The following is a 27,138-nucleotide window of genomic DNA, read 5'->3' as shown; positions in this document are numbered from 1 at the left end:
GAGGTTTAGAGAGAGAGATGCATCAAAATCACCCAGGGTGTTTTTTAAAATTCGGGTTTAACGCCATCCTGGTGATGGAACTGGCTAATAACCCCAATTGATTTGACTCACCACTACACCTAGGACTTAGTGAACACAATACTTGTAAGAGGTCTTCTGACAGTGCTAGAAATTAGTAGAAGACTTAGCTTAAATGTCGAAATTACTTAGTATTCCCCATGAAGGCTGAGGAGGTTGGACGGGTGTGGGATCAAGGCTGTTAGTTCCAGTTTGGGAGTAACCTTATACAGCTCTACTAGATGTTACATTTCCATCTTTGAAGTGATGTTTTAACTAATATCACATATAGAGCTAACATTAACCAGAAAGTCTGTATTTTACACTAGTGCATGGGTGAAAACATTGAAGAAAAATGTTAAACACAAAAGCTAATTATGTTACCATACAAAGATTAAGTCTGACTTCTATACAAAGCAGCCTTCCCTACAGACCCAAATGAAGACAGTAATGGGTCTTTGGTATTATCATGCAGACCATTCTATATATATGCTACCAGAACCAAGAACCAAAGGGTTCTCTGACCAGGGAGGGAGATGGCACACAGCAGTACTTAGCAGTTTCACTCTTGGTGTGACCTAGTCAAACAGTACAACCACTCAGCAAGTGTTTCAAAGGATTTATTTTACAAAGAATAGTACCTTTGAACCAGCCAAGTTCAAAGTTAGAGGAAGGGCACAACTTCAGTTCTGGATAATGCCTCTGTATTTCATTCAAAGCCACTAAAAAGGAAGAGATCATAATAAAATGGTGAAGCCATAGAGTGAGGAATCAATTCGTAAAAGCAGCTCTATCCTCAGCCCAAACCCTTGCCACCCAGAGAATTTTTTGGTTGAGACCTCCAGAAAAACCAGGCTTACTGCAACCAAGGGATCTCCCAACTATCTTTTCTACTGTAATTTTAATTTCAATCACCTGATCATGTGGGCAATATCCCAGCTGGTCTCTGCAGACAGGGGTCCCTCTATTTCAACACCTTTTTCAGTTACAGTGGCGATTTGAAACTGAAAGAAAGCAGAGCTCTCAATGAAAATGCCAACCCTTATGTGAAAGAAGTCCCTGGTCAAAGGTCAAGTGGAGGGTCTTTCCTAAATGTGAAAATAGGAGACACAGAAATGGGGCACTCTGTTCTTCAAAGTTCAGAGACTCGGGGATTGCAAAGCCTGCCAATTAGATCCGCATCACTTATTATTCACACTTCTCACCCGGTTATAAGAACGGGCATCTCGATAGTACAGCACTCGCATGCAGCGTTCCACTAGCTCTTGGGCCTCAGTCTGGCTCAGCACTGGCTTCTTCTCCAGAACTTCTCGCAGCAGAGGCTAGGGATATGGGGGGGGAAAAACATGGGCGATATCACGAGCTGAATACCAGGCAATTTGTCGCAAATCCACGGTGTGAAAAGAATCATAAATAAGTGAAGAGGCGACATTCCACCTATTGCCTCAGCAAAATGAGCTGTTTACTTGTGCTAAGACCCACTTGAAAGGGAAATTCCAGGGTGTCCTCTCTTAGCACATGTATACTGACTCCCTCCAGGACATACCCCACCTTGTCATTATGGCCTCTGGACCAAAAAGAAAACCATCCGCCCAGCAGTACAGATCCTAGCCTGTTCCTCATGTCAGAATTTCAAGGGTAGAACAAGCAGACAACCACTAAACCCCACTGCCTTCTGTCTTCTCCTATCCCTCATCCCTCAGTTGGCTACTTACCTGAGCCAAGTATGCACCATAACCAGTGGCCACCGAAGGGGCTTCATAGGCTACACCAAGCATGTCCACGTAACCCAGGAAGCTAACAGGACACAATAGGTCATCTTAAGTTTCTGTATCTTAGCTGTAGGAAGGGATCATGGGGTCTGAGGTAGAAGTGGGAGTCACTCAGGGGGAAGAGACACACTACACAGGCACTAGAGATTGGGCAGTCAAGGAAATGAGTTATTTGTATTCAAGTCAACCTCTCTCCATCAGCATAGCCTCCAATGACCATGGTGTTCCACAGGGGGTTCATCTTGGAGCGCCGGCTGTACGTAGCCCTTGTCAGCCATGAATGAATAGCTTTAGGGCTATAGCTGTGTCCATCTCCCAACAGCTCCTCATCGATCCTTAAAAAGAATTGGTTGTGAAAAAAGGGAGAGAACAGAAGTCGGGGTTTCCATCCACCCCCAAAAGATGTTACCACAATCTTCCCCATTTAAACCCACTAAAATAAACTACTTATTTACAAACATTCTCACATCTTCCAAGCCAAGTCACCCTGTCCTCTGCTGCAGCTTCAAGTTTCTCCACCCTATAACTTCTTGAGGGGATAAAAAAGTGGATTCCCCTCCCCACTTGGAAACTACTCCTATTCTCGAGATGACTTACACCATTTGGCCGAGAACTTGCTTCAAATATTGGAAATCAGCGTAGTCTCCGGAAGCACCCAGCATGGTGCTGTTGTTGACTCGCATAATGCGAGAGATGTTGCGGAAACGAGCCAAGGAGCCGTAGGAGCCCAGCATGTCTGCTGCAATCACCACTCCGCCCTCAAACTTGACGCCCAGTACCGAGGTCCCGGTCACCATGGGGTTCCTGGAGAGAGAGGGTGGTCTGGAGAGGGGCAGCGCATGGGGAGAGCCTGAGCCGGCTTCCTGCATTGTGGGTTCCGCCTCTGACTTTCCACGGCTCCTTTCATTCTCCGGGACCCTCCTCCCCGAGCTCCCCCGCCGTTAGCGCGCCCCGGGGTGCCCCCCTCGCCTTCTCCGGTTCCCAGAACCTGCCGGCCGCACCAGGCCCCACGGTCCCTCCCCCTGCGCAGGCTAAGGCGCCGAGAGCTTACTGGGTGCGCGTAATCGGACCCCCGTAGAGCGCGGACGCCGGGTCCACAGAGGAACCGGGAGTGGGCGGGATGCGGTAAAACTGCCCAGGGGCCGAAACGCCGGCCCAAAGTCCGCACCGGGACTCCAAAAGCGCTTCCATCTTAGTCACGGTAGCACGAGAAACGAAAGCGTTGGCGCCGACGGAAGCGGAAGTGATCCTTAAGTGCCACATCTTTCTTCTTCCTGCAAGCCACTTCCAGCTGCCATGTTGATAGGGTCAGAATCGACCGTACCAGTGTCCTGGTGGCGACCGAAACCCAGAGATGTGGAGTTGCCAGACGTCGTATCACATCGCGGTAGAGTCTGGACTAGAACAGTATTCTGACGCACAAAAAAATTCAAGGAAGGGGTGGGTGGTGTGGGAGATGGGTATGGGTCGGGGGTGGATGGGAGGGCGGGGCACTTCAAGACGCTGACGCTGAGCGGGGAAGCAGAAATTCACCTTTCCTTTTTGGATCCTTGTGAAAAACAAAAACAAAAAAACCCACACGAGGGCTTCCCTGGTGGCGCAGTGGTTGAGAGTCCGCCTGCCGATGCAGGGGACACGGGTTCGTGCCCCGGTCCGGGAGGATCCCACATGCCGCGGAGCGGCTGGGCCCGTGAGCCATGGCCGCTGAGCCCTGCGCTCCGCAACGGGAGAGGTCACAACAGTGAGAGGCCCGCGTACCGCAAAAAAAAAAAAAAAAAAAACCCACACGAAACTAACAGCGAACTCAGGGTCATGTGGCATATTCGACCCATTTTATAGATAAGAAACCGAGACTTGTGTAGTGAATTACCTGATCACACAGCAAGTAGTAGAAGATCTGAGTCTTCAAACTCAGAATTAAAAAAGGAACCATACACTTGCGCGTACCTTGGGGTGTATGGTATCTCAGATATATCACTCACTCTGTAGGACCTTGGACAAATCTCTGAAAGTTTCCTAATTGTCAAAGGCTCTTGCCTATCAAACATTAGGAAAATTCCATTGACTGTGGGAGTGTAACTAAATTACAGGCGTTCCCTTCTCAATGTGGTTCTGTAGCAAGGGCTGGAAGCAGTGTCTAGAATCAAACACTAAACCTAAAACCACTACTTTGCCACAACTCCCTTCACAACTAGATTTAAAATTTTTCACTCAGCAGGAAACCAAATCAGTTTTGTTTTTTAAAATTCCCTGAGTTAATTGGAACCAAATCAATGCAAAAAAAATTAGCCTGATTGAAATAAAATATCTTATTAGGTCATGAAACCCTGGAAAGGTAAGGGTCAAGATCTTGTGTTAGAGGCACCCAAATGATGCTCTTTGTATCACCTTTGGGACTTGAAAACTAGGTAGTAGATTTTTTCTTCAAAGTAATAGCCACCTTCTCGCAAACCCCATATTCCAAGTGGCTCTTGGACCTCTCTGAGGCTTACCTAGACAAATAGCAGGTGTCGTTTGTGATGACAAAATGCTTACTGGGATTCCTCCAAAACTGCTTGAATACTTCACTTTCAAAGCTACCAGAGTCCTCTTCATATGAACTTTAAAGCAATTAGCCATCAATTAATTGGCTATATCCTTGTTTAGAAGTGGCCTGAGGTAGCTTGCTGGTTTCTGGTCTCACTCCTTTCAAGGTCCCTAGATTAAGCCTCTGGTAGGGCCAGTACCAGTTCCAGAGATCAGGCAGGTGGTCAAATTCCACAGAGTCTAAAAGAAGAAAAGTGAAAGGATCTAGAATCATTCAGCCTGAGAGTAGGATGACAGGGAAAGCAAACCACTAACATTTGATGCAATATTCAGAGGACGGTGACCAGCATGTCTTTTGTGCTAAGATGAAAACAACAAGACGTAAGTTAAACTGAAACAAGGGAAACTTATAAGAAGTTTCTTCTCTTTTTAGAGCAGGTCTGGTATTATCTGGAAAGTCATTTTTAAGTTTGCCCAGTTTTCTATGGTTGGCTATTACTCCGAGTTTAATTAGTATTTAGCTCTCACCAGTGTTCAAGCTTTTAAGTCAATAATCACCAGACTGGTTTTGTAACATGTCAGGGTATCTCTGATTATGGGGAATGTCTTGAAATTCTCAGAAGAGAATAACACTAGACCAAATTGGAATTAATAATCACCATCACCACCACCTCACAAATATTTTCACTGCTCCATATTTTAGGAGAAGTGGTATTTGAAACTTCAACTCCAAAAGAGTTAAGGATCATTTCTTGACCTGCTCAGGGCCTGGCTCCAGGGGGCTGTAACAGAAAGATGAGAAAGAAAATGTGTCTAGCTTGTCCATGGCTGCACTACCCTGTGGGTATGCCCTGAGGATTTTTGTAATTTTACATCCTCTATAATTCAGTTCTGCAATATCTCTCTTGCAGGATGTGTCACACTTGTCTAAAGACTGCCTTGCTAAAGCAAAAGTTCCACAAAAGCAGAAACAGATTGTCTTTCAACAGTGTCCTTTGATGCACAGAAGATTCCGATTTAGATGTGGTCCTGTTTATCTTTTTTTGTTGCCCATACTTTTGATATCATATCCATACTTTTGATGTCATATCCAAGAAATCATTACCAAATGCAATGTTAAGAAGCGTTTCCACTATGTTTTCCTCTAAGAGTTTTGTACTTTTAGTCCTTATGTTTAGACCTCTTATCCATTTTGAGTTAAATTTTGTCAGTGGTGTAAGGTAAGGGTCTAACTTCATTCTTATACATGTAGGTATCCAGTTTTCTCAACATCATTTGTTGAAAAGACTGTCTTTTCCTCATTGAATGGTCTTGGCAACCTTGTTGAAATCATTGATCATATGTGAGGGTTTATTTCTGGGTTCTCTATTTTATTCCATTAGTCTATATGTCTGTCTTTATGACAGCACCACACTGTTTTGATTACTGTAGCTTTGTAGTAAGTTTTGAAATCAGACTGTACAAGACATTATTCTTCTTTTCCAAGATGGTTTTGGTAAAGATATCTTTAAAATTTATATTTTATGGCATTTTTTTCCTTTTGGTATAGAATTCTAGGTTAACAGTTATTTTCTTTTGGAACTTTAAATATGTTATTTCATTTTCTTCTGGCTTCCATTGTTTTTGTTGAGAAGTCATCTGTTAGTCATACTGTTGTTTCTTTGAAGATAATGGGGCTTTTTTCTTCTGACTTCTTTTAAGATACCCAACAGTGTCTCTGATGTTCAACAGTGTTACTAGGATATGCCTAGCCATGGTTTTATTTGTATCTATCCTGCTTGGGGTTGCTGAGCTTCTTGAATTTGTAGTTTGATATTTTTCATCAGTTTTGGAAAATTCTCAGCCATTATCTCTTTAAATATTGCTTTTTCCCAATATTCTCTCTTCCCTTTTTTAAGATTCCAGTTAAACGTGTGCTAGATATTTGAGCATGTCTCCTATGCTTCTTACTTTCTTTTTGTTTTCTATTCTTTTTTATCTCTGTGTTTCAGTTTGGATGTTTTCTACTGACCTATCTTCCAGTTCACTAATTCTGTGCCCAATCTGCTGTTAAACCCTTACATTTCAGATTTTGGCTTTTTGTTCGTTTGTTTTTCAGTTCTAGAATGTCCATTTGAGTTTTTTATAGATTCCAATTTTCTGTTTAAATTCATTTTCATTTATATGTCCATAATTTTTGCTATTTTCTTTAACATGTTAATCATTGTTATTTTTACATTCTTGTATGCTAATTCTAGTATCTGGATCATCTATGAGTCTTTTTACATTTTTTTCTTTTCATTTTGGTCATTTTTTTTTCTCTTTACAAGTCTCATGCTTTTTTATTGTTTGCCAGAAATTATGAATAACTACAGAAGGCTCCATATCATGTTCTCTTCCACCAGAGAGGGTTCTCACTTTTTCCTATTAGGCAGATAGGGTGAGAGACTGATTCACCTCAATCCAGTCAAGGATTAGGCTGTCTCAGGGTTGGGTTGCTGTTTCAGTCTGGTTCATCCATATTCTTCAGGCATGTTCCTCACAATCTTTTGACTGAAAGCTGGGCAGGTATTCATCTCCTTAGCTCTGAAGTACTGAAGAAGATTGAGCCAACTCTGCAGTCTCCTGTTCCAGGGAGTCTCAAAATCTGGCAAATATCTTGAGGAGGAGACCAGTTGAGTAGTTGAGGCTCTTCTCCTTTCTCTGCCTCAACAGGTCTTCACCTCCTAATCAATAATGCCAGACTGTGGGAAGTTCATTGTGCCTTTTAGAAGCGTTTAACCCAACTCTCCAGCCTCATGAACATTCCAGGAGTTCCACAGATTTTCCATAGATAAAACTAGCCATCATTAGAGGCCCTTTAAAATTTTAACTTGTCACTCCAGCATTGCATGACCACCAAAATCTTTGGTGATTTCTTTTCCCCAAGCAGAGGCATTCTGTCTAGGTTAGGCCTTATCTTCAGCCTGTGCTCAGCTCACTTCAGAAACATTCTCCTGTCTCTGGAATTTTACTTGATCTAGTCCTCATTCCTTTGACATCCCCTTGTTGCCTTTAAAAAACATGTTTTTTGTAGTTTTTCTAGCTTCTTATTGCAGGAGGAAGACTGACCTGCCATGACCTACAGCTTACCTGTATTGGTTTATTGGTGTATTGGTTTCCTGTGGATGCTATAGCAAATAACCACAATCTTAGTGGCTTAAAACAACAGAAATTTATTCTCTCACAATTCTAGAGGCCAGAATCTGAAAACAAGGCAACATCAGGGCCACACTCCCTCTGGAGGGTCTGGAGGGGGATTCATTCCTTGCCTCTTCTAGCTTCTGGCATTATTTGGTGTTCTTTGGCATGTGGGTACATCACTCCAATCTCTCTCCATCTTCTTCTCATCTTCTCCTCTTGGTCAAATCCCCCTCTGCTTTTCTCTTATAAGGACACTTGTGGTTACATTTAGGGCCCACCCAGGTAATCCATTATAGTCTCTTCATTTAAAGATCCTTAGTTTAATCACATCTGGAGGAGAAAAAAAAAAAAAAAAACCTTTTTCCAAATAAATACCCTTTTTTCTTATTTTTCTGAAAAGGTAACATTCACAGGTTCCAGGGATTAGGCTGTGGATATATCTTGAGAAGCCATTATCAGCCTACCACATCTGGAATCAGAAGTCCATGATTTGGTTTTTTTACCTTTATAACTGAAAAATAAAACACACATATAGAAAATCACACATTCCATTGTATATATGTACCACATCTCCTTTATCCATTCGTCTATCGATGGGCATTTAGGTTGCTTCCATCATCTGGCTATTGTAAATAGTGCTGCAATGAACATTGGGGTGCATGTGTCTTTCTGAATTATGGTTTTCTCTGGGTACATACTCAGTAGTGGGATTGCTGGGTCATATGGTAATTCTATTTTTAGTTTTTTAAGGAACCTCCATAGTGGCTGTATCAATTTACATTCCCACCAACAGTGCAAGAGGATTCCCTTTCCTCCACACCCCCAAGTCAATTTTGCTGGGTATAAAACCCTTAGCCTTGGGACTTCCTGGCGGTCCAGTGGTTAAGACTCCACGCTTCCACTGCAGGGGGCACAGGTTCAATCCATGGTCAGGAGGTCCCTCATGCCTCATGGTGTGGCCAAAAAACAAACAAACAAAAAACCCTTAGCTTACATTTTTTTTGCCTTAAGTATATCTTAGTTATGTTACCCTAATTTCTCTGACATAAATCGTTCCTGTCAAACAGTCTAATGACAATATAATTTTCCCCCTTTTCTAGGTCACTTGCTCTTTTTGCCTACATGATGAAATAATAATTTTTTTCTTAAAGTTCAATAATTTTACTAGAACATGACTATGTTGGTCATTCTGAGTTGATAATCTTATATATGCAGTGTGTTATTTCAATATGTAGTGGTTTAAGTTTTTTTCCCTTGATTTTAGCTTTTAGTATGTATTCTCTATATCCCTTCATTTATTTTCAACTTAAAAAAAATTTACCTTCTATTTCTCTTAAGGCATTATCTATTATATTTACTTAGTCTTATATTCCTTCTAATTTAGTCTTCATTTCTGAAGAGATTTTTTTCCTTTCTTAAAAATATTTATTTATTTATTTTGGGCTGCGTCGTGTCTTAGTTGCGGTGTGCAGGCTCTTCATACGGCACACGGGCTTCTTGGGCTTCTATCTAGTTGTGGTGCGCAGGCTCAGTAGTTGCAGTGTGCAGGCTTAGTTGCTCCACGGCATGTGGGATCTTAGTTCCCCAACCAGAGATTGAACCCGCATCCCCTGCATTGGAAGGGGGATTCTAAACTACTGGACCATCAGGGAAGTCCCAGATTTTTTCTTTTATTTCCAGTTCTTTCCCGAGTTTAGTCACCTAATAGCTGCATTTTCAAATTCTGACTTCTGTTGTTCTTTTATTTCTTACATTATTTTCACAATATCTTTCAGCTCATTTTGAAATAGTGGATTATGGTTTGTTCTGCTTGTGGACATGACTGTCTGGCGTGCTTTCATTGTAAGTAGAGATGTTATTCTGCTTCTTATTCTCTTTATTTTTGTAATAACTGTGTGGGATTTGCCCTCGATCCTTTGACCCTCTTTTCTTTTGGAAACATTTGTTTTCCTGAACTTTTAGGAGGCATGGTTCAGGATAGCTTTTCTAACTTCACAGAGCTCCCTCTGCTGTTCTTTTTGTGTAATTTTCAAAAACATGACTAGTTGCTCTCTCAAGATTTCCTAGCTTTTTTCTTCTTCTCCACTTTCATCCAGAGCTTCCTTCTCTTCGTGTGGCTCTGTTGTCCTGTTTTAATTAATTTTTATTCTACTTCCATCAGTTTCTCCTCAGTGTGGAACCCTGTTCTAGCAGGAGCCTTGCTGGTCAGTTGGAGAGTTCCTGGGACTTAGACTACTCCAGCCCCTTCAGACCTTACCATGGACTCCTTGCATGTGTCAGCTATTGGACTGGGCAAAGCCCTGCTCTGTTTGAACTGCTGTTTTCAAATTACCCTGTTGTCCTTTCCTGTAAGTATCTGTTGGCTCCTTTGGGGTCTGCTGTTCTCAGGTGTGTCAGAGGCCCCAGTGTTTCACTCTGCTCTCTCCCACACAGTGCTGACACCACACTGGTCTTTTAACTGTTGGTGATTTGTCCCTACTCACTTGTTTTTCGATTCATGGGGATACCTTGTCATGTCATTTTGTAATTGTTGGAAATGCTGTTGATGGGATTTTGGCTTTGATGTCTAGTTGTTCTGTTTTTATGAGAGAATTGGGTGAGATTCAAAAACTATGTAATCATCGTTTTTCCAGAATCCTGTGCTTTGTTTTTATGATGTACAAATACAGAAAAGTGTACGGTAGAAAACAAACTCACCCATTAGTGAATTTTAGTGTATGTAAATTATACATCAATAAAGTTGATTTTAGATGTTAAAAACAAAATTTAAGGGCTTCCCTGGTGGCGCAGTGGTTGAGAGTCCGCCTGCCGATGCAGGGGACATGGGTTCATGCCCCGGTCCGGGAAGATCCCACATGCCGCGGAGCAGCTGGGCCCGTGAGCCATGGCCGCTGAGCCTGCACGTCCAGAGCCTGTGCTCCGCAACAGGAGAGGACACAACAGTGAGAGGCCCGCGTACCAAAAAAAAAAAAAAAAAAAAAAAAATTTAACTGTTAGCTCCACTATCCAGAGATAACCATTCTTAACATATTGACATAGTTCCTTCCAAGATATCTACAATGATTGTGTATTTTACCTTACCAATACTGTTTATTTGTTTATTTTAGGGAAATATTTTTTCTTCAAAGGTAAAGTAAATGTCAAGCGATACAAATATGTCTTTCCAAAATTAATAATCTCCTTCTCCTCTCCAATCCCACTGGCCCCAGGTAAACAATGTTAGCAATTTGGTAGATGTATTTCCATTTTTTTCTCCATGCTCATAGGAATATAGAAATCACAAACAGTGATTTGATATTTCTATACATTTCAAAATGATCACCATAAGTCTAGTTGTCATCTGTCACCATACAAAGATATTACATAATCATTGACTATATTCCCCTCACTGTACATTTCATACCTGTGACTCATTTATTTTGTAACTGAAACTTTGTACCTCTTAATCTTCCTTACCTATTTCTCTCCTTTCCTGGCCCTTATCCCCTCTGGCAACTACCTGTTTATTCTCTGTATCTGTAACTCTGTTTCTGTTCAGTTATGTCTGTTCCTTTGTTTTGTTTTTTAGATTCCACGTATAAGTGAAATCATATAGTGTTTGTCTTTCTCTGTCTGATTTATTTCACTTAGCATAATACCCTCTAGGTCCTTCCATGTTGTCACAAATGGCAAGATTTTCATTTTTTTATGGCTGAAAATATTCCACTGTATATAATATACACCACATCTTCTTTATCCATTCACCTATTGCTGGACACTGAAGTTGCTTTCATATCTTGGCTAATGTGAATAATGCTGCTATGAACATGAGGGTGCATACATCTTTTTGAGTTAGTACTTTCATTTTCTTTGGATAGATACCCAGAAGTAGAATTGCTGGATCGTATGGTAGTTCTATTTTTAATTTTTTGAGGAATCTCCAGACTGTTTTCTACAGTGGCTGCACCAATTTACATTCACCAGCAGTGCACGAGGATTTCCTATTCTCCACATCCTCACCAACACTTGTTATTCATTGTCTTTTTGATAATAATGATTCTGACAGGTGTGAGGTGATATCTCATTATGGTTTTGATTTTTACTGATAACTACTGATGTTGAGCCTCCTTTTATGTACCTATTGGCCATCTGTGTATCTTCTTCAGGAAAAATGTCTATTCAGGTCCTCTGCCCATTTTTTAATCAGGTTGGTTGTTTTTTTAATGTAGACTTTATGAGTTCTTTATATATTTTGGATATTAACCCTTGTCAGATATATTGTTTGCAAATATCTTCTCCCATTCAGTAGGCAGCCTTTTTGTTTTGTTGATCGTTTCCTTCACTGTGCAAAAGCTTTTTAGTTTGATGTAGTCCCATTTGTTTATTTTTGCCTTTGTTTCCCTTGCCTGAGGAGAGATATCCAAAAAAAATATTACTAGGACCGATGTCAAAGAGGGTACTGCCTGTGTTTTTTTCTAGAAGTTTTATGGTTTTAGTTCTTACATTTAAGTCTTTAATCCATTTTGAATTCGTTTTTGTATGTGGTGTGAGAAAGTAGTCCAGTTTGATTCTTTTGCATGTAGCTGTCCAGTTTTCACATTACCATTTATTGAAGAGGCTGTCTTTTCCCCATCGTATATTCTTGATTCCTTCATTGCAGTTTAATTGCTCACATAAGTTTGGGTTGATGGGCTCTCTATTCTGTTCCATTGATCTGGTTTTGTGTCGATACCATACTGTTTTGGTTACTGTAGGTTTGTAATACAGTTTGAAACCAGGGAGTATGATACCTCTTGTTTTGTTTTTCCTTGGATTGTTTTGGCTATTTGGGGACTTTCGTGTTTCCATACAAATTTTAGAATTGTTTGATCTAGTTCTGTGAAAAATGCCATTGGTATTTTGAAAGGGATTACATTGAATCTGTAGATTGGCTTGAGTAGTATGGTCATTTTAACAATATTAATTCTTTCAATTCATGAGCACAGTATATCTCTCCATCTCTCTGTAACATCTTTAACTTCTTTCATCAGTACCTTTATATTTTTCTATAGTTCTAAAACTAGAGTTTTATAGTTTTCTGAGTACAGGTCTTTTACTTCCTTAGTTAGATTTATTCCCAGGTATTTTATTCTATTTTATGTGTTTGTGAATGGGATTGTTTTCTTAATTTCTCTTTCTGATAATTCATGTTAGTGTATAGGAATGCAACAGATTTCTGTATATTAATTTTGTATCTTGTAACTACCCTTTAACATTTTTTGTAAAGCTGGTTTCATGGTGCCAAACTCTTTTAGCTTTTGCTTATCTGTAAAACTTGAGCTCGCCTTCAAATCTGAATGAAAGCCTTTGGATAGTGTATTCCTGGTTGTAGGTTTTTTCCTTTTCATCACTTTAATTATATCATGCCTCTCCCTTCTGGCCTGCAGAGTTTCTGCTGAAAAGTCAGCTGATAGCCTTATGGGATTTCCCTTGTATATAACTTGTTGTTTTTCCCTTGCTGTTTTTTTAAATTAATTAATTTATTATTTTTATTTTTTAATATATTTATTTATTGATTTATTTGGGAGATGCGTTGGGTCTTCGTTGCTATGCATGGGCTTTCTCTAGCTGTGGCAAGCAGGGGCTACTCTTCATTGCAGTGTGCAGGCTTCTCATTGCTGTGGCTTCTCTGTTGCAGAGCATGGGCTATAGGCATGCGGGCTTCAGTAGTTGTGGTTCACAGGCTCTAGAGCACAAGCTTAGTAGTTGTGGCACACAGGCTTAGTTGCTCCACGGCATGTGGGATCTTCCCGGACCAGGGCTCGAACCCATGTTCCCTGCATTGGCAGGCGGATTCTTAACCACTGCACCACCAGGGAAGTCCTCCCTTGCTGTTTTTAATATTCCTTCTTTATCTTTAATTTTGGCTATTTTAATTACAGTGTGTCTTGGTATGGTCCTCTTTGGGTTGATCTTATTTGGGATTCTCTGTGCTTCCTGGACCTGGATGTCTGTTTTCTTTCCCAAGTTAGGGAAGTTTTCAGCTATTATGTCTTCAGATATGTTCTCTGTACGTTTCTCTCTTTCTTCTCCTTCTGGGACCTTTATAACGTGAATGTTAGTATGCTTGATGTTTTCCCAGAGGTCTCTTAAACTGTCTTCATTTTTGAAAATTCTTTTTTCTTTTTTTCTGATCAGCTTGAGTGATTTCCACTACTCTATCTTCCAGTTTGCTGATCTGTTCCTCTGTATCATTTAATCTACCATTGATTCCTTCTAGTGTTATTTTTTATTTCAGTTATTGTATTCTTCAGCTCTGTTTGGTTCTTCTTTATATTTTCTAACTCTTTGTTAAAAACTTCTAACTTCTCACTCTGTTCATCCATTCTTCTCCTGAGTTCTTTGAGAATCTTTATGAGTATTGCCTTAAACTCTTTATTGGTAGATTGCTTATCTCCACTTAACTTAGTTTTCCTTCTGGCATTTCATCTTATTCCTTCATTTGGAACATATTCCAATGTTGCCTCATTTTGCCTAACTTGCTGTTTTTATTTCTATTTGTTTGGTAGGTTGTTTATGTTTCCCAAGCTTGAAGAAGTGACCTTATGTAGGAACTGTCCTTTGGGGCCCAGAAGCACACTCCACTCTGGTCACCAGAGCTATATGCTTTAGGGTTGCTCTCTACATGTGCTGCATGGGTCCTTCTGTTGTGTCTGGCTGACTACTTTGGGTACATTGGTAGACATGGCTGGTCCCTGGTCTGGTTGGTTGCCAGGCCCTGCCTTGTGTGGAGGCTGCCAACTGCTGGTGGTTGGGGCCAGGTCCTGGCTGCAGCTGGCTACATGGCCAGGGGAATCCCAGTCCTGGTGCCAGCCCACAGGTGGGTGGAGCCAGGTCCTGGTGTGACTGACTACAGGCCTGGGGGGCTCAGAGCTAGTGTCAGACTGCTGATGGGCAGGACTGTAGCCTGGAGGGAGGTTCAGGGACTGTTGTCGGCCTGCTGGTGGGAAGGGCCAATTCCTGACATGGCTGGCTGCAGGGTCTGGAGTGACCTGGAGCTGGTGATGGCCTTCTGGTGGGTGAGGCCAGGTCCCAGGGCTAGTGCCAGCCTGCTGGTGGGCAGGGCTGGGTCTGATGGCTCACTGCAAGGGGCCCAGGGCTAATACTGGTACACTAGTGGGAAGGTCTGGGTCCTGGGCCCCCTGGTATGTGGGGCCAGGTCCCCAGGCAGCTGGGGACTTGGGGGTCCTAGCGCAACTAGCCTGCTGGTGAGTGGGACTGCGTTCTCATTCAGTAGCTTGGCCTGGGACATCCCAGGATGAGTGCCAACTGGCTGGTGGGCAGGGCCAGAGCTGGCACTGATAAGCTGGAGGGAAGATTCCAAAATGGTCCTTACCACCACCAGTGTCCTTGTGGTGGGATGCACTCCCAAAAAACAGCTGCTGCCAGCATCTATGTCCCCAGGGTGAATTTCAGTTGCCTCCTGCCTCTCTGGGAGGCTCTCTGAGATCAGCAAGTGGGTCTGACCCTCTCAAATCACTGCTTCTGCCCTGGGTCTCGGAGTATGTGAGATTTTGTGTGTGCCCTTTAAGAGTGGGGTCTATTTCCTACATCCCTCTGGCTCTCCCAAAAGCAAGCCCTGCTGGTCTTCAAAGCCAAATGTTCTGGGGACTTGTCTTCCTGATGCAGGACCCCCTGGCCTGGGGAGTCCAACGTGGGGCTTGGACCCCTTGCTTCTTGGGGAAAACCTCTGTAATTATAATTATCCTCCTGTTTTTGGTTGCCCACCCAAGGGTATGGGTCTTGACTATACCCCCATCTCCACCTCTCTACCCCTCCTGTCTCTTTGTGGTTCCTTCCTTATATTTTTAGCTGTAGAAGATCTTTTCCGCTAGTCCTGAGGTCACTTTCATGGATAGTTGCTCTGTAAATGTTGCAGTTTTGATGTGCTTGTGGGAGGAGGTGAGCTCAGGGTCTTCGTACTCTGCCATCCTGGCCACATCTCCCATTGGGGTTCTTAATGGAAAATAATCAGTTGAGAAGGATTGACATTTTTATATTAAATTTTCCCTTCTAGAAATACAGTTTACCTTTCCATAGTCATTTCTTGATCTTTAAGGTAAGATTTCATCTTTTTCCTTATATAGACCGTGGACTTTAAGTTTAATATTTTTTACTAATTTTGTCAACATTAATTCACTATATCAATAAAATAAGGGAGAGAACCGATAAGATTGTATCAATAGATACCCCCAAAGTAGCACTGTGTGAAAATCAGCCGCCATTCCTAATAAAACTCTATGCAAAATAGGAATAGAAATAGAAATCGTAAACATAACAGTGTCTATTTGCCAAAAACCAGCAACAAACACATTAACTGCTGAAGTATTCAAATTAAGAACTAGACCAGGGGACTTCCCTAGCAGTCCAGTGGTTAAGATTCCACACTTCTACTGCAGGGGGCGCTGGTTCAATCCCTGGTCTGGGAACTAAGATCCGGAATGCTGCAGGGCGTGGCCAAAAAAAAAAAAGAACTAGAGAGGGAAGTCTACTGTTAGCATAAATATTCAACGTTATTTTGAAGATTTTACTTGATTTATTTATTCATTCAACAAATGTTTATTGAGTGTTTGCTATGAACTGTTTTAGGCAAACAGTCTATAGAGTAGTGAATAAAATTCTTGCCTTTGTGGAGCTTATAGCTGAAGCAATGAGACAATAAAGTGGAAAGAGTGGCATAAATATTTGAAAAGAAGAGATAAAATTATACTTTCAAATATGATTGTACTTCTAGAAATCCTAATCAATTAAAAACTATAAAAATTTATGAGAGAATTTAATAAAGTGACTGATAAAAAATAAAGGTACACAAGCTTTTGAGAGTAGCAAGGACCAGTGAAATAGATGTGATTAAAATATCCCACTTATTGAAGTATTTTTTATTCATACTCACAGATTCACTGTATTTAAGAGTCCTAAATTTAAAAGAGCAAGCAGATGTTCACAACACATGCTCTCCCCAAACCACAGGGCCTGACCCATCACATTCAGAGCACCCCTCATTGCTGTGAAAGCTCATCTCCTGGAGTGCCCAGAAGAAAAGCCAACTATTTGCACATCCAGTTCTATTGCCTCTGTTCTTTGTGTTGGGGGGCCCATAGCTTGTATATTAAATTAAGACTATGCAGACTATGACCTGCTGAATGAAGAGGCACAAGCCACCCACATAGGTTAACAGGTAGCTCCTTCAGCATCTGTGCTCACAATTTGGGGAAGTAAAACCCTGGGGTCGTTTTGATTGAAGGCACGGTCTCAGTCCACTCACACAAAGGGAGTTTCAAGACATTACTTACAGTTCCCAGAAACGGTGGTGGGGGAGGGGGAACAGGGGCATGCACAATGAACCAGGGAAAGGTCAGTTCTCTGTCCCACATCACAAACAAGACATAAAGAGCAAGGTAGCAAGCAAGGGGCAGAGGTCACCAACTTTGTGGGCCTCAACTCTAAGTGGTTATTTTAAAAGATTCCCACCAACTAGAGTAATGAAAATAAAAACAAAAATAAACAAATAGGTCCTAATTAAACTTAAAAGCTTTTGCACAGCAAAGGAAACGATAAGCAAAATGAAAAGACAACCCACAGAATGGGAGAAAATATTTGCAAATGAAGCAACCAACAAGAGATTAATCTCCAAAATATACAAACAGCTCATGCACCTCAACATCAAAAAAACAAACAACCCAATCAAAAAATGGGCGGAAGATCTAAATAGACATTTCTCCATAGAAGACACAGATGGCCAAGAGGCACATGAAAAGATGCTCAACATCACTAATTATCAGAGAAATGCAAGTCAAAACTGACTGGTATCACCTCACACCAGTCAGAATGGCCATTGCCAAAAAATCTGCAAACAATGAATGCTGGAGAGTGTGTGGAGAAAAGGGAACCCTCCTACACTGTTGGTTGGAAGGTAAATTGGTACAGCCACTATGGAGAACAGTGTGGAGGTTCCTTAAAAAACTAAAAATAGAGCTACCACATGATCCAGCAATCCCACTCCTGGGCATATATCCGGAGAAAAACAAAATTCAAAAAGATATATGTGCCCCAATGTTCATTGCAGCATTATTTACAATAGCCAGAACATGGAAGCAACTTAAATGTCCATCGATGGAGGAATGGATAAAGAAGATGTGGTATTATATATATATACAGTGGAATATTACTCAGCCATAAAAAGGAACGAAATAATGCCATTTGCAGCGACATGGATGGACCTAGAGATTGTCATACAGAGTGAAGTAAGTCTGACAGAGAAGGACAAATATCATATATCACTTAGATGTGGAGTCTAAAAAAATGGTACAAATTAACCTATTTATAAAATATAGTAACAGATGTAGAAAATAAACTACGGTTACCAAGGGGGTAAGGGGTGGGGGAGGGATAAATTGGGAGATTGGGATTGACATATACACACTACTATATATAAAATAGATAACTACAGCAATAAGAACATACTGTTTAGCACAGGGAACTCTACTCAATACTCTGAAATGACCTATATGGGAATAGAATCTAAAGAGTGGATATATGTATATGTATAACTGATTCAGTTTGCTGTACAGCAGAAACTAACACAGCATTGTAAATCAACTATACCCCAATAAAAATTAAAAGAATAAAAAACTGAAAAATAAAAATAAAAGGTTTAGGACTTCCCTGGTGGCACAGTTATTAGGAATCTGCCTGCCAATGCAGGGGACACGGATTTGAGCCCTGGTCCAGGAAGATCCCACATGCCATGGAGCAGCTAAGCCCGTGCGCCACAACTACCGAGCCTGCACTCTAAAGCCCACGAGCCACAATTACTGAGCCCGTGTGCCACAACTACTGAAGCCCGCCCACCTAGAGCCTGTGCTCCACAACAAGAGAAGCCACCGCAATGAGAAGCCCGTGCACCTCAACGAAGAGTAGCATCATAAATAAACCAGAGGGAGAGAGGAAGGGAGGAAGGAAAAAGAAAAGACAAAGAAATGAGACATAGGAATTGAGAAAGAAGAAAAAATTGTGGAGAGGGAAAATGATTGCCTATATAGAAAATCAAAGAGACTAAATGGACATGCTATTAAAATGTAATGAAATATAGAATGCCATTCAGAAGAGCATAAAAATATTGAGAAATAGAATTATTATGAGAAATAAATGAAAATTAAAGTAAAACATAAATCCAGACAAGATGGTGTAATGAGAGGCCTGTAAGGAAATATTTATAGACAAAAGATTTTTTCAGTATATAAATCTCTGAGTTTGTTACCTTTTGTCAAAAGTTAAAGATGAAAATATCCTTTCTCCAAATCCCAGCCAGCAATAGCTGTAATAGCTCTTTTACATTTTTTGCCTGTCTGACAAGGTGGAGTGTGATATCTCATTGTTACTTTAAATTGCATTTCCTGGACTAACGGTGAATTTAAGCATCTTTTCATTATTTCTTGGCAGAAAATTTTCTCCTCTCTGCATTGTTTATTCATATTCCTTGTTCATTCTTATATTGAATTAATTTATAAGAGCTTTTGATATATTATGGATGTTAATCCATTGTCTGCTTGGAGTATTCTTTCTTTCTTTCTGGCCACACCATGTGGCTTGCAGGATCTTAGTTCCCAACCATGGATTGAACCTGGCCCTGACAGTGAAGCCACTGAGTCCTAACCACTGGACTGCCAGGGAATTCCCTGTTTATTCTTTCTTTAGGATCATTTTATCCAATTTAAAAAAAAAAAAAAAACACACACACACACACCAGGACTTCCCTGGTGGTGCAGTGGTTAAGAATCCGCCTGCCAATGCAGGGGACCCAGGTTCAAGCCCTGGTCTGGGAAGATCCCACATGCTGCGGAACAACTAAGCCTGTGTGCCACAACTACTGAAGCGCATGCGCCTAGAGCCCGTGCTCCGCAACGAGAAGCCACAGCAATGAGAACCCTGCACACCACACAAAGAGTAGCCCCCGCTCGCTGCAACTAGAGAAAGCCCACACTCAGCAATGAAGACCCAACGCAGCCAAAAGTAAATAAATAAATGATTAAAAAAAAAACTTTTAAAAAGCCCACCAGGGCTTCCCTGGTGGCGCAGTGGTTGAGAGTCCGCCTGCCAATGCAGGGGGACACGGGTTCGTGCCCCGGTCCAGGAAGATCCCACATGCCGCGGAGCCGCTGGGCCCGTGAGCCATGGCCACTGAGCCTGCGCGTCCAGAGCCTGTGCTCCGCAACGGGAGAGGCCACAACAGTGAGAGGCCCGCACGCCACACACACAAAAAAAAGCCCACCAAATCATATTGGGATTCTAATTGAATCTAATTGAAATTGAAATTACATTAAATATATACATTAATTTTGGGAGAATTAATATTTTATGATAGTAAATAAATTCCTAAAACATGATTCAAACCGGTAAAGGAAACGATTAATAAATTTGATATCAAAATTAAAAAAATTTTTATGACCCAAGATACTATTACAAAGTAAAATATAAGTGACAGGGAAACAAATGCACTATAATTCAGAACACTTTTACATATCAATAGGAAAAACATAACCAATCCTAAGAAAATGAGGAAATAATATAAATAACAACGTATAGGAAAGACATCCAAATGATAAAATATAAAAGATCCTCACTTAACAAAACACAAGTTAAAATATTGAGATGCTATTTTTTCACCAATAAGATTATCAGGGCCTCCCTGGTGGCGCAAGTGGTTGAGAGTCCGCCTGCCGATGCAGGGGATACGGGTTCGTGCCCCGGTCTGGGAGGATCCCATATGCCGCGGAGCGGCTGGGCCCGTGAGCCATGGCCGCTGAGCCTGTGCGTCCGGAGCCTGCGCGTCCGGAGCCTGTGCTCCGCAACGGGGGAGGCCACAACAGTGAGAGGCCCGCATACCGCAAAAAAAAAAAAAAAAAAAAAAAAAAAAAAAAAAGATTATCAGAAATGAATTATTTGGCAATATCAACTATTGGAGAAGGTATGGGGAAAAGTACTTTTATAGACTGCTGATGGGAGTGTTGAAGCAGGCACTTTGAAAACAACTTGATAGCATCTAATAAAATTGAAACATATACATGCTAACTGACTGTATGACCTATAGACAATCACACATGCACAAGGAAACAGGTTCAAGGATGTTTATTGAAGCATTATTTGTAATAGCAAAGAATTGGAAACCATCTAAATGCCCATCAAAGGGGAAATGAATAAATTAAATACAATGTATTTATTACAAATAAACACTACAAGGAGGCTAAAGAGAAAGAACCTAACATATAACACATGGTTGTGTGAAAAGGGCAAACCACAGAATGATATGAATGATGTGATACCATTTGTGTTAATTTAAACACGAAATACACTAGGCATGTATATATAATGGGCTAATGGGCTCATGATGGCGGTTGAAAGTGACTGTTACATAATCTTATTTATAATGACGCTCCAGGGCAAAATTCAAGGAATCTCTGAAAAATGTCCAAGCAATAAAAGATTTGGAAATTCCCTGGTGGTCCAATGGTTAGGACTCCACGCTTCCACTGCAGGGGGCAAGGGTTCAATCCCTGGTGGGGAATTAAGATTGCACAAGCCACGTGGCACAGTCAAAAACAAAAACAAACAAACAAAAAAGATCAAGAAAATCTGCCAATCAAAATGGAATTAAAGCAGAAAGTATGCTTTACTGGAGTGAGGGGAATAACTTGGTCCCTGGAGAGGAAAATAGAGTTGGAAGAAGTTATAATGGGATTTTTGCTTTACCGTAATTTTTTTTTTTTTTTGCGGTACGCAGGCCTCTCACCTCTGTGGCCTCTCCCATCGCGGAGCACAGGCTCTGGATGCGCAGGCTCAGCAGCCATGGCTCACAGGCCCAGCCGCTCCGCGGCACGAGGGATCCTCCCGGACCGGGGCACAAACCCGTGTCCCCTGCATCGGCAGGTGGACTCTCAACCACTGCGCCACCAGGGAAGCCCTACTGTAATTTTTTTTAAAGAATATGTATAATTATTGCTTCTGTAATTAATTTTTAAGGTGTACATAAGACTTTTGGTTTTAAGATGGTAAAGAAAGAATGTCTTATCCTAAAAATCCTAGAATTTGGAGGCAATGGCTACCTTGAAAGGCTGGGCTGAGATGGATGTGCTGAAAATTCTGATTTAAATATAAACAGGATCACCAGGGATCAGTAGATATTCGAGGAAAGACTCCAACATGAAAGAGAAAGAAATCCCCCTCCTCAATCAAACAGAAAAATATATCTCACCATGCCTACGTATATATACTCAAGAGAAATGAAAACATATATCCACGGGAAAATTAGTTCACAAATGTTCATAGTAGCATTATTCATAATCACTAAAAAGTGGAAACAACCCATATGTCAATCAACTGATGAATGGATAAACAAAATGTGGTATAGCCAAACAATGGAATATTATTTGGCCATGAAATATAATGAAGTACTAATGCATACTACAACGTGGGTGGACCTTGAAATCATCATGCAAAGTGAAATAAGCCAGACACAGAAGGCCACATATTATATGGTTCCATATATAAAATGTCCAGAAAAAACAAATCTATAGATGAGTGGTTGCCTAGGGCTGGGGGTGGAGAATGGAAAGTGGCTGCTAATGGATATTATTTTCTTTTTGAGATTATGAAAATATTCTAAAATTAAATTGTGTTGATTACATCGCCTGTGAATATACTAAAAACCACTGAACTGTACACTTTATTTATTTATTTATTTCAGATTTAAGACTTTTATTTTTTCACACCCAAGCAAGCCTGGGCAGTTGACTCATCCTGCCCCCAAGCCCCCTACCCTTCATAATGAGAAGAAATATTTACTTTCACTCCACGGCTCAGGGAGTACCTAAGCTTTGGCAGCGGCCTTGTAATGGGTCAGAGTGTGGGCGGAAGGGTCAGTGGCGCTAGTGCACCTGGGCATCCAGTAATGAGGCAGCCAGTCGGCGCAGCCCGGGTAGTGGCGTTCAAAGATCTGACGGTAGTAATAGCCTTCTTTCGTTTTGGGAGTACTGACGGGAAATTTTGGGCTGCGCTTGCCATCGCTGCATCATCAACCTGATGGTCAATGTATTCCTGTAAAATCCTAAACCAGGAATTCTTAACTGAGGTTATTCCATTACTGAAGGCTTCTTTTGGTCGCCAGAGAATCTCTTTAGGTATCAGATTGGAGTCCTCAAACGTCTCTCTCAGGAGATGTTTTTCTATCCCGCTCTTGGGGATTCTCATATCTGGTGGCAGAGACAAGTAATAGGAAGAAAATCGATGATCCAGGAAGGGGACTCTCAGTTCAAGGCCATGGGCAGCAGTAGTTCGATCTGCTCAGAGAACATCAAACAAATAGAGCTCCTATTTGTTAAATAGATGATATTTAACCATTTCCACTGATGCTACTTTGCCATTTGGCTTTAAATCCAAAACTTCATAGTGTCCTAGGAGAAAAGGCTCCACTTTTTAAAAAAGAGTCATAGAGTGCTTCAAGGTAATGAGACCTTTAGCTTCTGAACACACGGCCAAAAATCCATCTTCTGTCCCGGCTTTAAACAAAGGTCTGACTCCATAGGTATCTCTGCCCAAAAACACTTTCTTATTGACAGTATCCAGTAAAATAAATGCAAATACCCCATCCAACATACAAACTGTTTGCTCAATTCCTCGTTTGTCATAAAGATGAAAGATTATCTCACCATCCACTTTGGTCTGGTATTCAAATTCAAAACGGTGTTGCAGCTTCTTGTGGTTGTAGATTTCACCGTTGTAACAGAGCCACAAGTAAGGCTATTTCCTCACTCGAATTGGCTGCATTCCAAACAGCTGGTCAACCACTGCCAACTGGTGAAATCCAAAGCAGCAGTTGGTGTATCCACTGACATTCTCAAAAAGAAATGCATCTGGACCTCTGTGTGCAATCTTCATAGCACTCAGACATTGAACAGAAAGGCAGTCGTCACTGCCAAAGAGGGCCCAAATGCCACACATGGTGCAATGGAGCTAAGGGCTCTCTCCAAGTGACTTATTCAAGTACGATCAAAGAAATTCTGGTCTCCAGCGGGGTGGGCGGGCGGGTGGGCATGAGGTGAGCAGGCTGCGATTTGCGGGCTCTGTACACTTTAAATGGATTAATTTTATGGTATGTGAATTATATCTCAATAAAGCTGTTTTATAAAGTCATCTAAAAGGAAGCAAAGATTTTGGAGAGCAAAGGGGAAAACTTCAGCCCTCCTCCTTTCATGTTTGGAACAAGCCCTTCAAAAATCCTACTTCAGAGAACTTATCTCTGCAGCCACATTAGTTGCTTCTGATGCCTTACTATTTTCATTCTCACTAAGATAGTTTATGATCTAATTACTAGGCTTTATCTTAGTGACTGTTCTTCTCTTCTGAGTCACTCTGCTTTTTAGGGTCCCTGGCCTTGAGACAGTTCTCTCTATGAACCTAATGAAATGTTCCCCTTTCAGGCCTGCTTGAGCCCAAAATTAGTCTTAGAAAATATAAACCATACCTGTTTATTGTAAAAAAAATAAAGTTAAATTAAAAATACAGAAATATACAAAGTAAAGGGAATTCCCTGGGAGTCCAGTGGTTAGGATTCCGTGTTTCCACTGCAGGGCTCACAGGTTCGATCCCTGTTCGGGGAATTAAGATGCCCGTAAGACACACGGCATGGCCAAAAAAACCCAACCAAACAAATAAACAAACATAAATATACAAAGTAAAAACTATTCGTAGTGAGGTGGATGGACCTAGAGTCTGTCATAGAGAGTGAAGTAAGTCAGAAAGAGAAAAACAAATAGCATATGCTAACACATATATATGGAATCTAAAAAAAAAAAATGGTCATGAAAAACTAGGGGCAAGATGAGAATAAAGATGCAGACCTACTAGAGAATGGACTTGAGGATACGGGGAGGAGGAATGGTAAGCTGGGACAAAGTGAGAGAGTTGCATGGACATATATACGCTACCAAACGTAAAATAGGTAGCTAGTGGGAAGCAGCCGATCATCTCGGTGCTCTGTGACCACCTACAGGGGTGGAATAAGGAGGGTGGGAGGGAGGGAGACGCAAGAGGGAAGAGATATGGGAACATATGTATATGTATAACTGATTCACTTTGTTATAAAGCAGAAACTAACACACCACTGTAAAGCAATTATACTCCAATAAAGATGTTAAAAAAAAAAACTATTCAGTTTCACTCTTCCCAAGAAGTAACCTTCACTTGCATTTTGTTGTGCCTTTCTAGACTGCTTTTGTCCACATGCAAACAAAGAGTTGTTTACTAAAAAGAAAAAAAAAAGGAAAGAAAAAGAAAAATAGAATCATATTGCACAGACAGTATGGCAGCCTGCATTTGCACTCAAATTTCTTGACTCTCCTTCCATGCCAGCATGTATATTCTACTTTCTTTGTTGTGATTACTTCACAGTATTCCACAACACAGATATATCATGAATTGGTTTTCTTTTTTTTTTTTTTTTTTTAATTTCTTTTTATTTTTGACTGCGCTGGGTCTTTTTTTTTTTTTGTCATCAATTTTATACACATCACTGTATACATGTCAATCCCAATTGCCCAATTAATCACACCACCACCACCCCCACTCTGCCGCTTTTCCTGCTTGGTGTCCATATGTTTGTTCTCTACATCTGTGTCTCAATTTCTGCCCTGCAAACCAGTTCATCTGTACCATTTTTCTAGGTTCCACATATATGCGTTAATATACGATATTTGTTTTTCTCTTTCTGACTTACTTCACTCTGTATGACAGTCTCTAGATCCATCCACGTCTCAACAAATGACCCAATTTCATTCCTTTTTATAGCTGAGTAATATTCCATTGTATATATGTACCACATCTTCTTTATCCATTCATCTGTCGATGGGCATTTAGGTTGCTTCCATGACCTGGCTATTGTAAATAGTGCTGCAATTAACATTGGGGTGCATGTGTCTTTTTGAATTATGGTTTTCTCTGGGTATATGCCCAGTAGTGGGATTCCTGGGTCATATGGTAATTCTATTTTTAGTTTTTTTAAGGAATCTCCATACTGTTCTCCATAGTGGCTGTATCAATTTACATTCCCACCAACAGTGCAAGAGGGTTCCCTTTTCTCCACACCCTCTCCAGCATTTGTTGTTTGTAGATTTTCTGATGATGCCCATTCTAACTTGTATGAGGTGAGACCTCATTGTGGTTTTGATTTGCATTTCTCTCATAATTAGAGATGTTGAGCAGCTTTTCATGTGCTTCTTGGCCATCTGTATGTCTTCTTTGGAGAAATGTCTATTTAGGTCTTCTGCCCATTTTTGGATTGGGTTGTTTGTTTCTTTAATATTGAGCTGCATGAGCTGTTTATATATTTTGGAGATTAATCCTTTGTCGGTTGATTCATTTGCAAATATTTTCTCCCATTCTGAGGGTTGTCTTTTTGTCTTGTTTATGGTTTCCTTTGCTGTGCAAAAGCTTTGAAGTTTCATTAGGTCCCATTTGTTTATTTTTGTTTTTATTCCCATTATTCTAGGAGGTGGATCAAAAAAGATCTTGCTGTGACTTATGTCAAAGAATGTTCTTCCTATGTTTCCCTCTAAGAGTTTTATAGTGTCCGGTCTTACATGTAGGTCTCAAATCCATTCTGAGTTTAGTTTGTGTAGGGTGTTAGGGAGTGTGCTAATTTCATTCTTTTACATGTAGCTGTCCAGTTTTTCCAGCACCACTTATTGAAGGGACTGTCTTTTCTCCATTGTATATCTTTGCCTCCTTTGTCATAGATTAGTTGACCAGAGGTGCGTGGGTTTATCTCTGGGCTTTCTATCCTGTTCCATTGATCTATGTTTCTGGTTTTGTGTCAGTACCATATTGTCTTGATTACTGTAGCTTTGTAGTATAGTCTGAAGTCAGGGAGTCTGATTCCTCCAGCTCCATGTTTTTCCCTCAAGACTGCTTTGGCTATTCGGGGTCTTTTGTGTCTCCATACAAAATTTAAGATGATTTGTTCTAGTTCCATAAAAAATGCCATTGGTAATTTGATAGGGATTGCATTGAATCTGCAGATTGCCTTGGGTAGTATAGCCATTTTCACAATATTGATTCTTCCAATCCAGGCACATGGTATATCTCTCCATCTGTTAGTATCATCTTTAATTTCTTTCATCAGTGTCTTATAGTTTTCTGCATACAGGTCTTTTGTCTCCCTAGGTAGGTTTATTCCTAGGTTTTTTATTTATTTATTTTTTTTTTACGGTATGCGGGCCTCTCACTGTTGTGGCCTCTCCCATTGCGGAGCACAGGCTCCAGACGCACAGGCTCAGCAGCCATGGCTCATGGGCCTAGCCACTCTACAGCATGTGGGATCTTCCTGGGCTGGGGCATGAACTCGTGTCCCCTGCATCAGCAGGCGGACTCTCAACCACTGCGCCACCAGAGAAGCCCTATTTTATTCTTTTTGTTGCAATGGTAAATGGGAGTGTTTCCATAATTTCTCTTTCAGATTTTTCATCATTAGTGTATAGGAATGCAAGAGATTTCTGTGCATTAATTTTGTATCCTGCAACTTTACCAAATTCATTGATTAGCTCTAGTGGTT

The 27,138-nt window shown here is 41.0% G+C and overlaps 2 protein-coding genes and 1 pseudogene across 2 annotated transcripts in view; 1 reads left to right on the top strand and 2 right to left on the bottom strand.

Annotated features, from left to right (window-relative positions):
- Positions 1-661: 661 nt before the first annotated feature.
- PSMB4 (proteasome 20S subunit beta 4) lies at positions 662-3,062 on the bottom strand. Its single transcript, XM_060090533.1, has 7 exons — positions 2,881-3,062; positions 2,427-2,633; positions 2,018-2,164; positions 1,773-1,854; positions 1,263-1,379; positions 973-1,061; positions 662-779 (listed from the first exon to the last, which is right to left on the bottom strand). The coding sequence occupies exons 1-7, from the start codon at positions 3,018-3,020 to the stop codon at positions 767-769; spliced, it is 795 nt and encodes a 264-aa protein (XP_059946516.1). The 5' UTR covers positions 3,021-3,062; the 3' UTR covers positions 662-766.
- A 47-nt stretch (positions 3,063-3,109) lies between these two features.
- The window catches only part of SELENBP1 (selenium binding protein 1), a 51,475-nt gene continuing 27,446 nt past the window's right edge, over positions 3,110-27,138 (top strand). Inside the window, exon 1 of the mRNA XM_060090531.1 lies at positions 3,110-3,216. Within this exon, the coding sequence (XP_059946514.1) occupies positions 3,126-3,216 (91 nt within the window). The 5' untranslated portion in view covers positions 3,110-3,125. The remainder of the gene's footprint in view (positions 3,217-27,138) is intronic.
- On the bottom strand, positions 22,402-23,567 carry LOC132483688 (asparagine synthetase [glutamine-hydrolyzing]-like; annotated as a pseudogene).

Source organism: Mesoplodon densirostris, chromosome 2 (genome assembly GCF_025265405.1).
Source record: "Mesoplodon densirostris isolate mMesDen1 chromosome 2, mMesDen1 primary haplotype, whole genome shotgun sequence".
Classification (NCBI taxonomy): domain Eukaryota; kingdom Metazoa; phylum Chordata; class Mammalia; order Artiodactyla; family Ziphiidae; genus Mesoplodon; species Mesoplodon densirostris.
Note: the sequence above shows the minus strand (reverse complement) of the source record. Positions and strands in the feature narration are given on the sequence as shown.

Coding starts and splice junctions, on each gene's coding strand:
- PSMB4 (XM_060090533.1), bottom strand. CDS start 3,020: ATGGAAGCGCTTTTGGAGTCCCGGTGCGGACTTTGGGCCGGCGTTTCG. Junction 2,165..2,426: donor CAAGTTCTCGGCCAAATGGT/GTAAGTCATCTC, acceptor ATTCTTTTTAAG/GATCGATGAGGAGCTGTTGG. Junction 1,855..2,017: donor GGCTATGCTGATGGAGAGAG/GTTGACTTGAAT, acceptor GTGTCCTGTTAG/CTTCCTGGGTTACGTGGACA.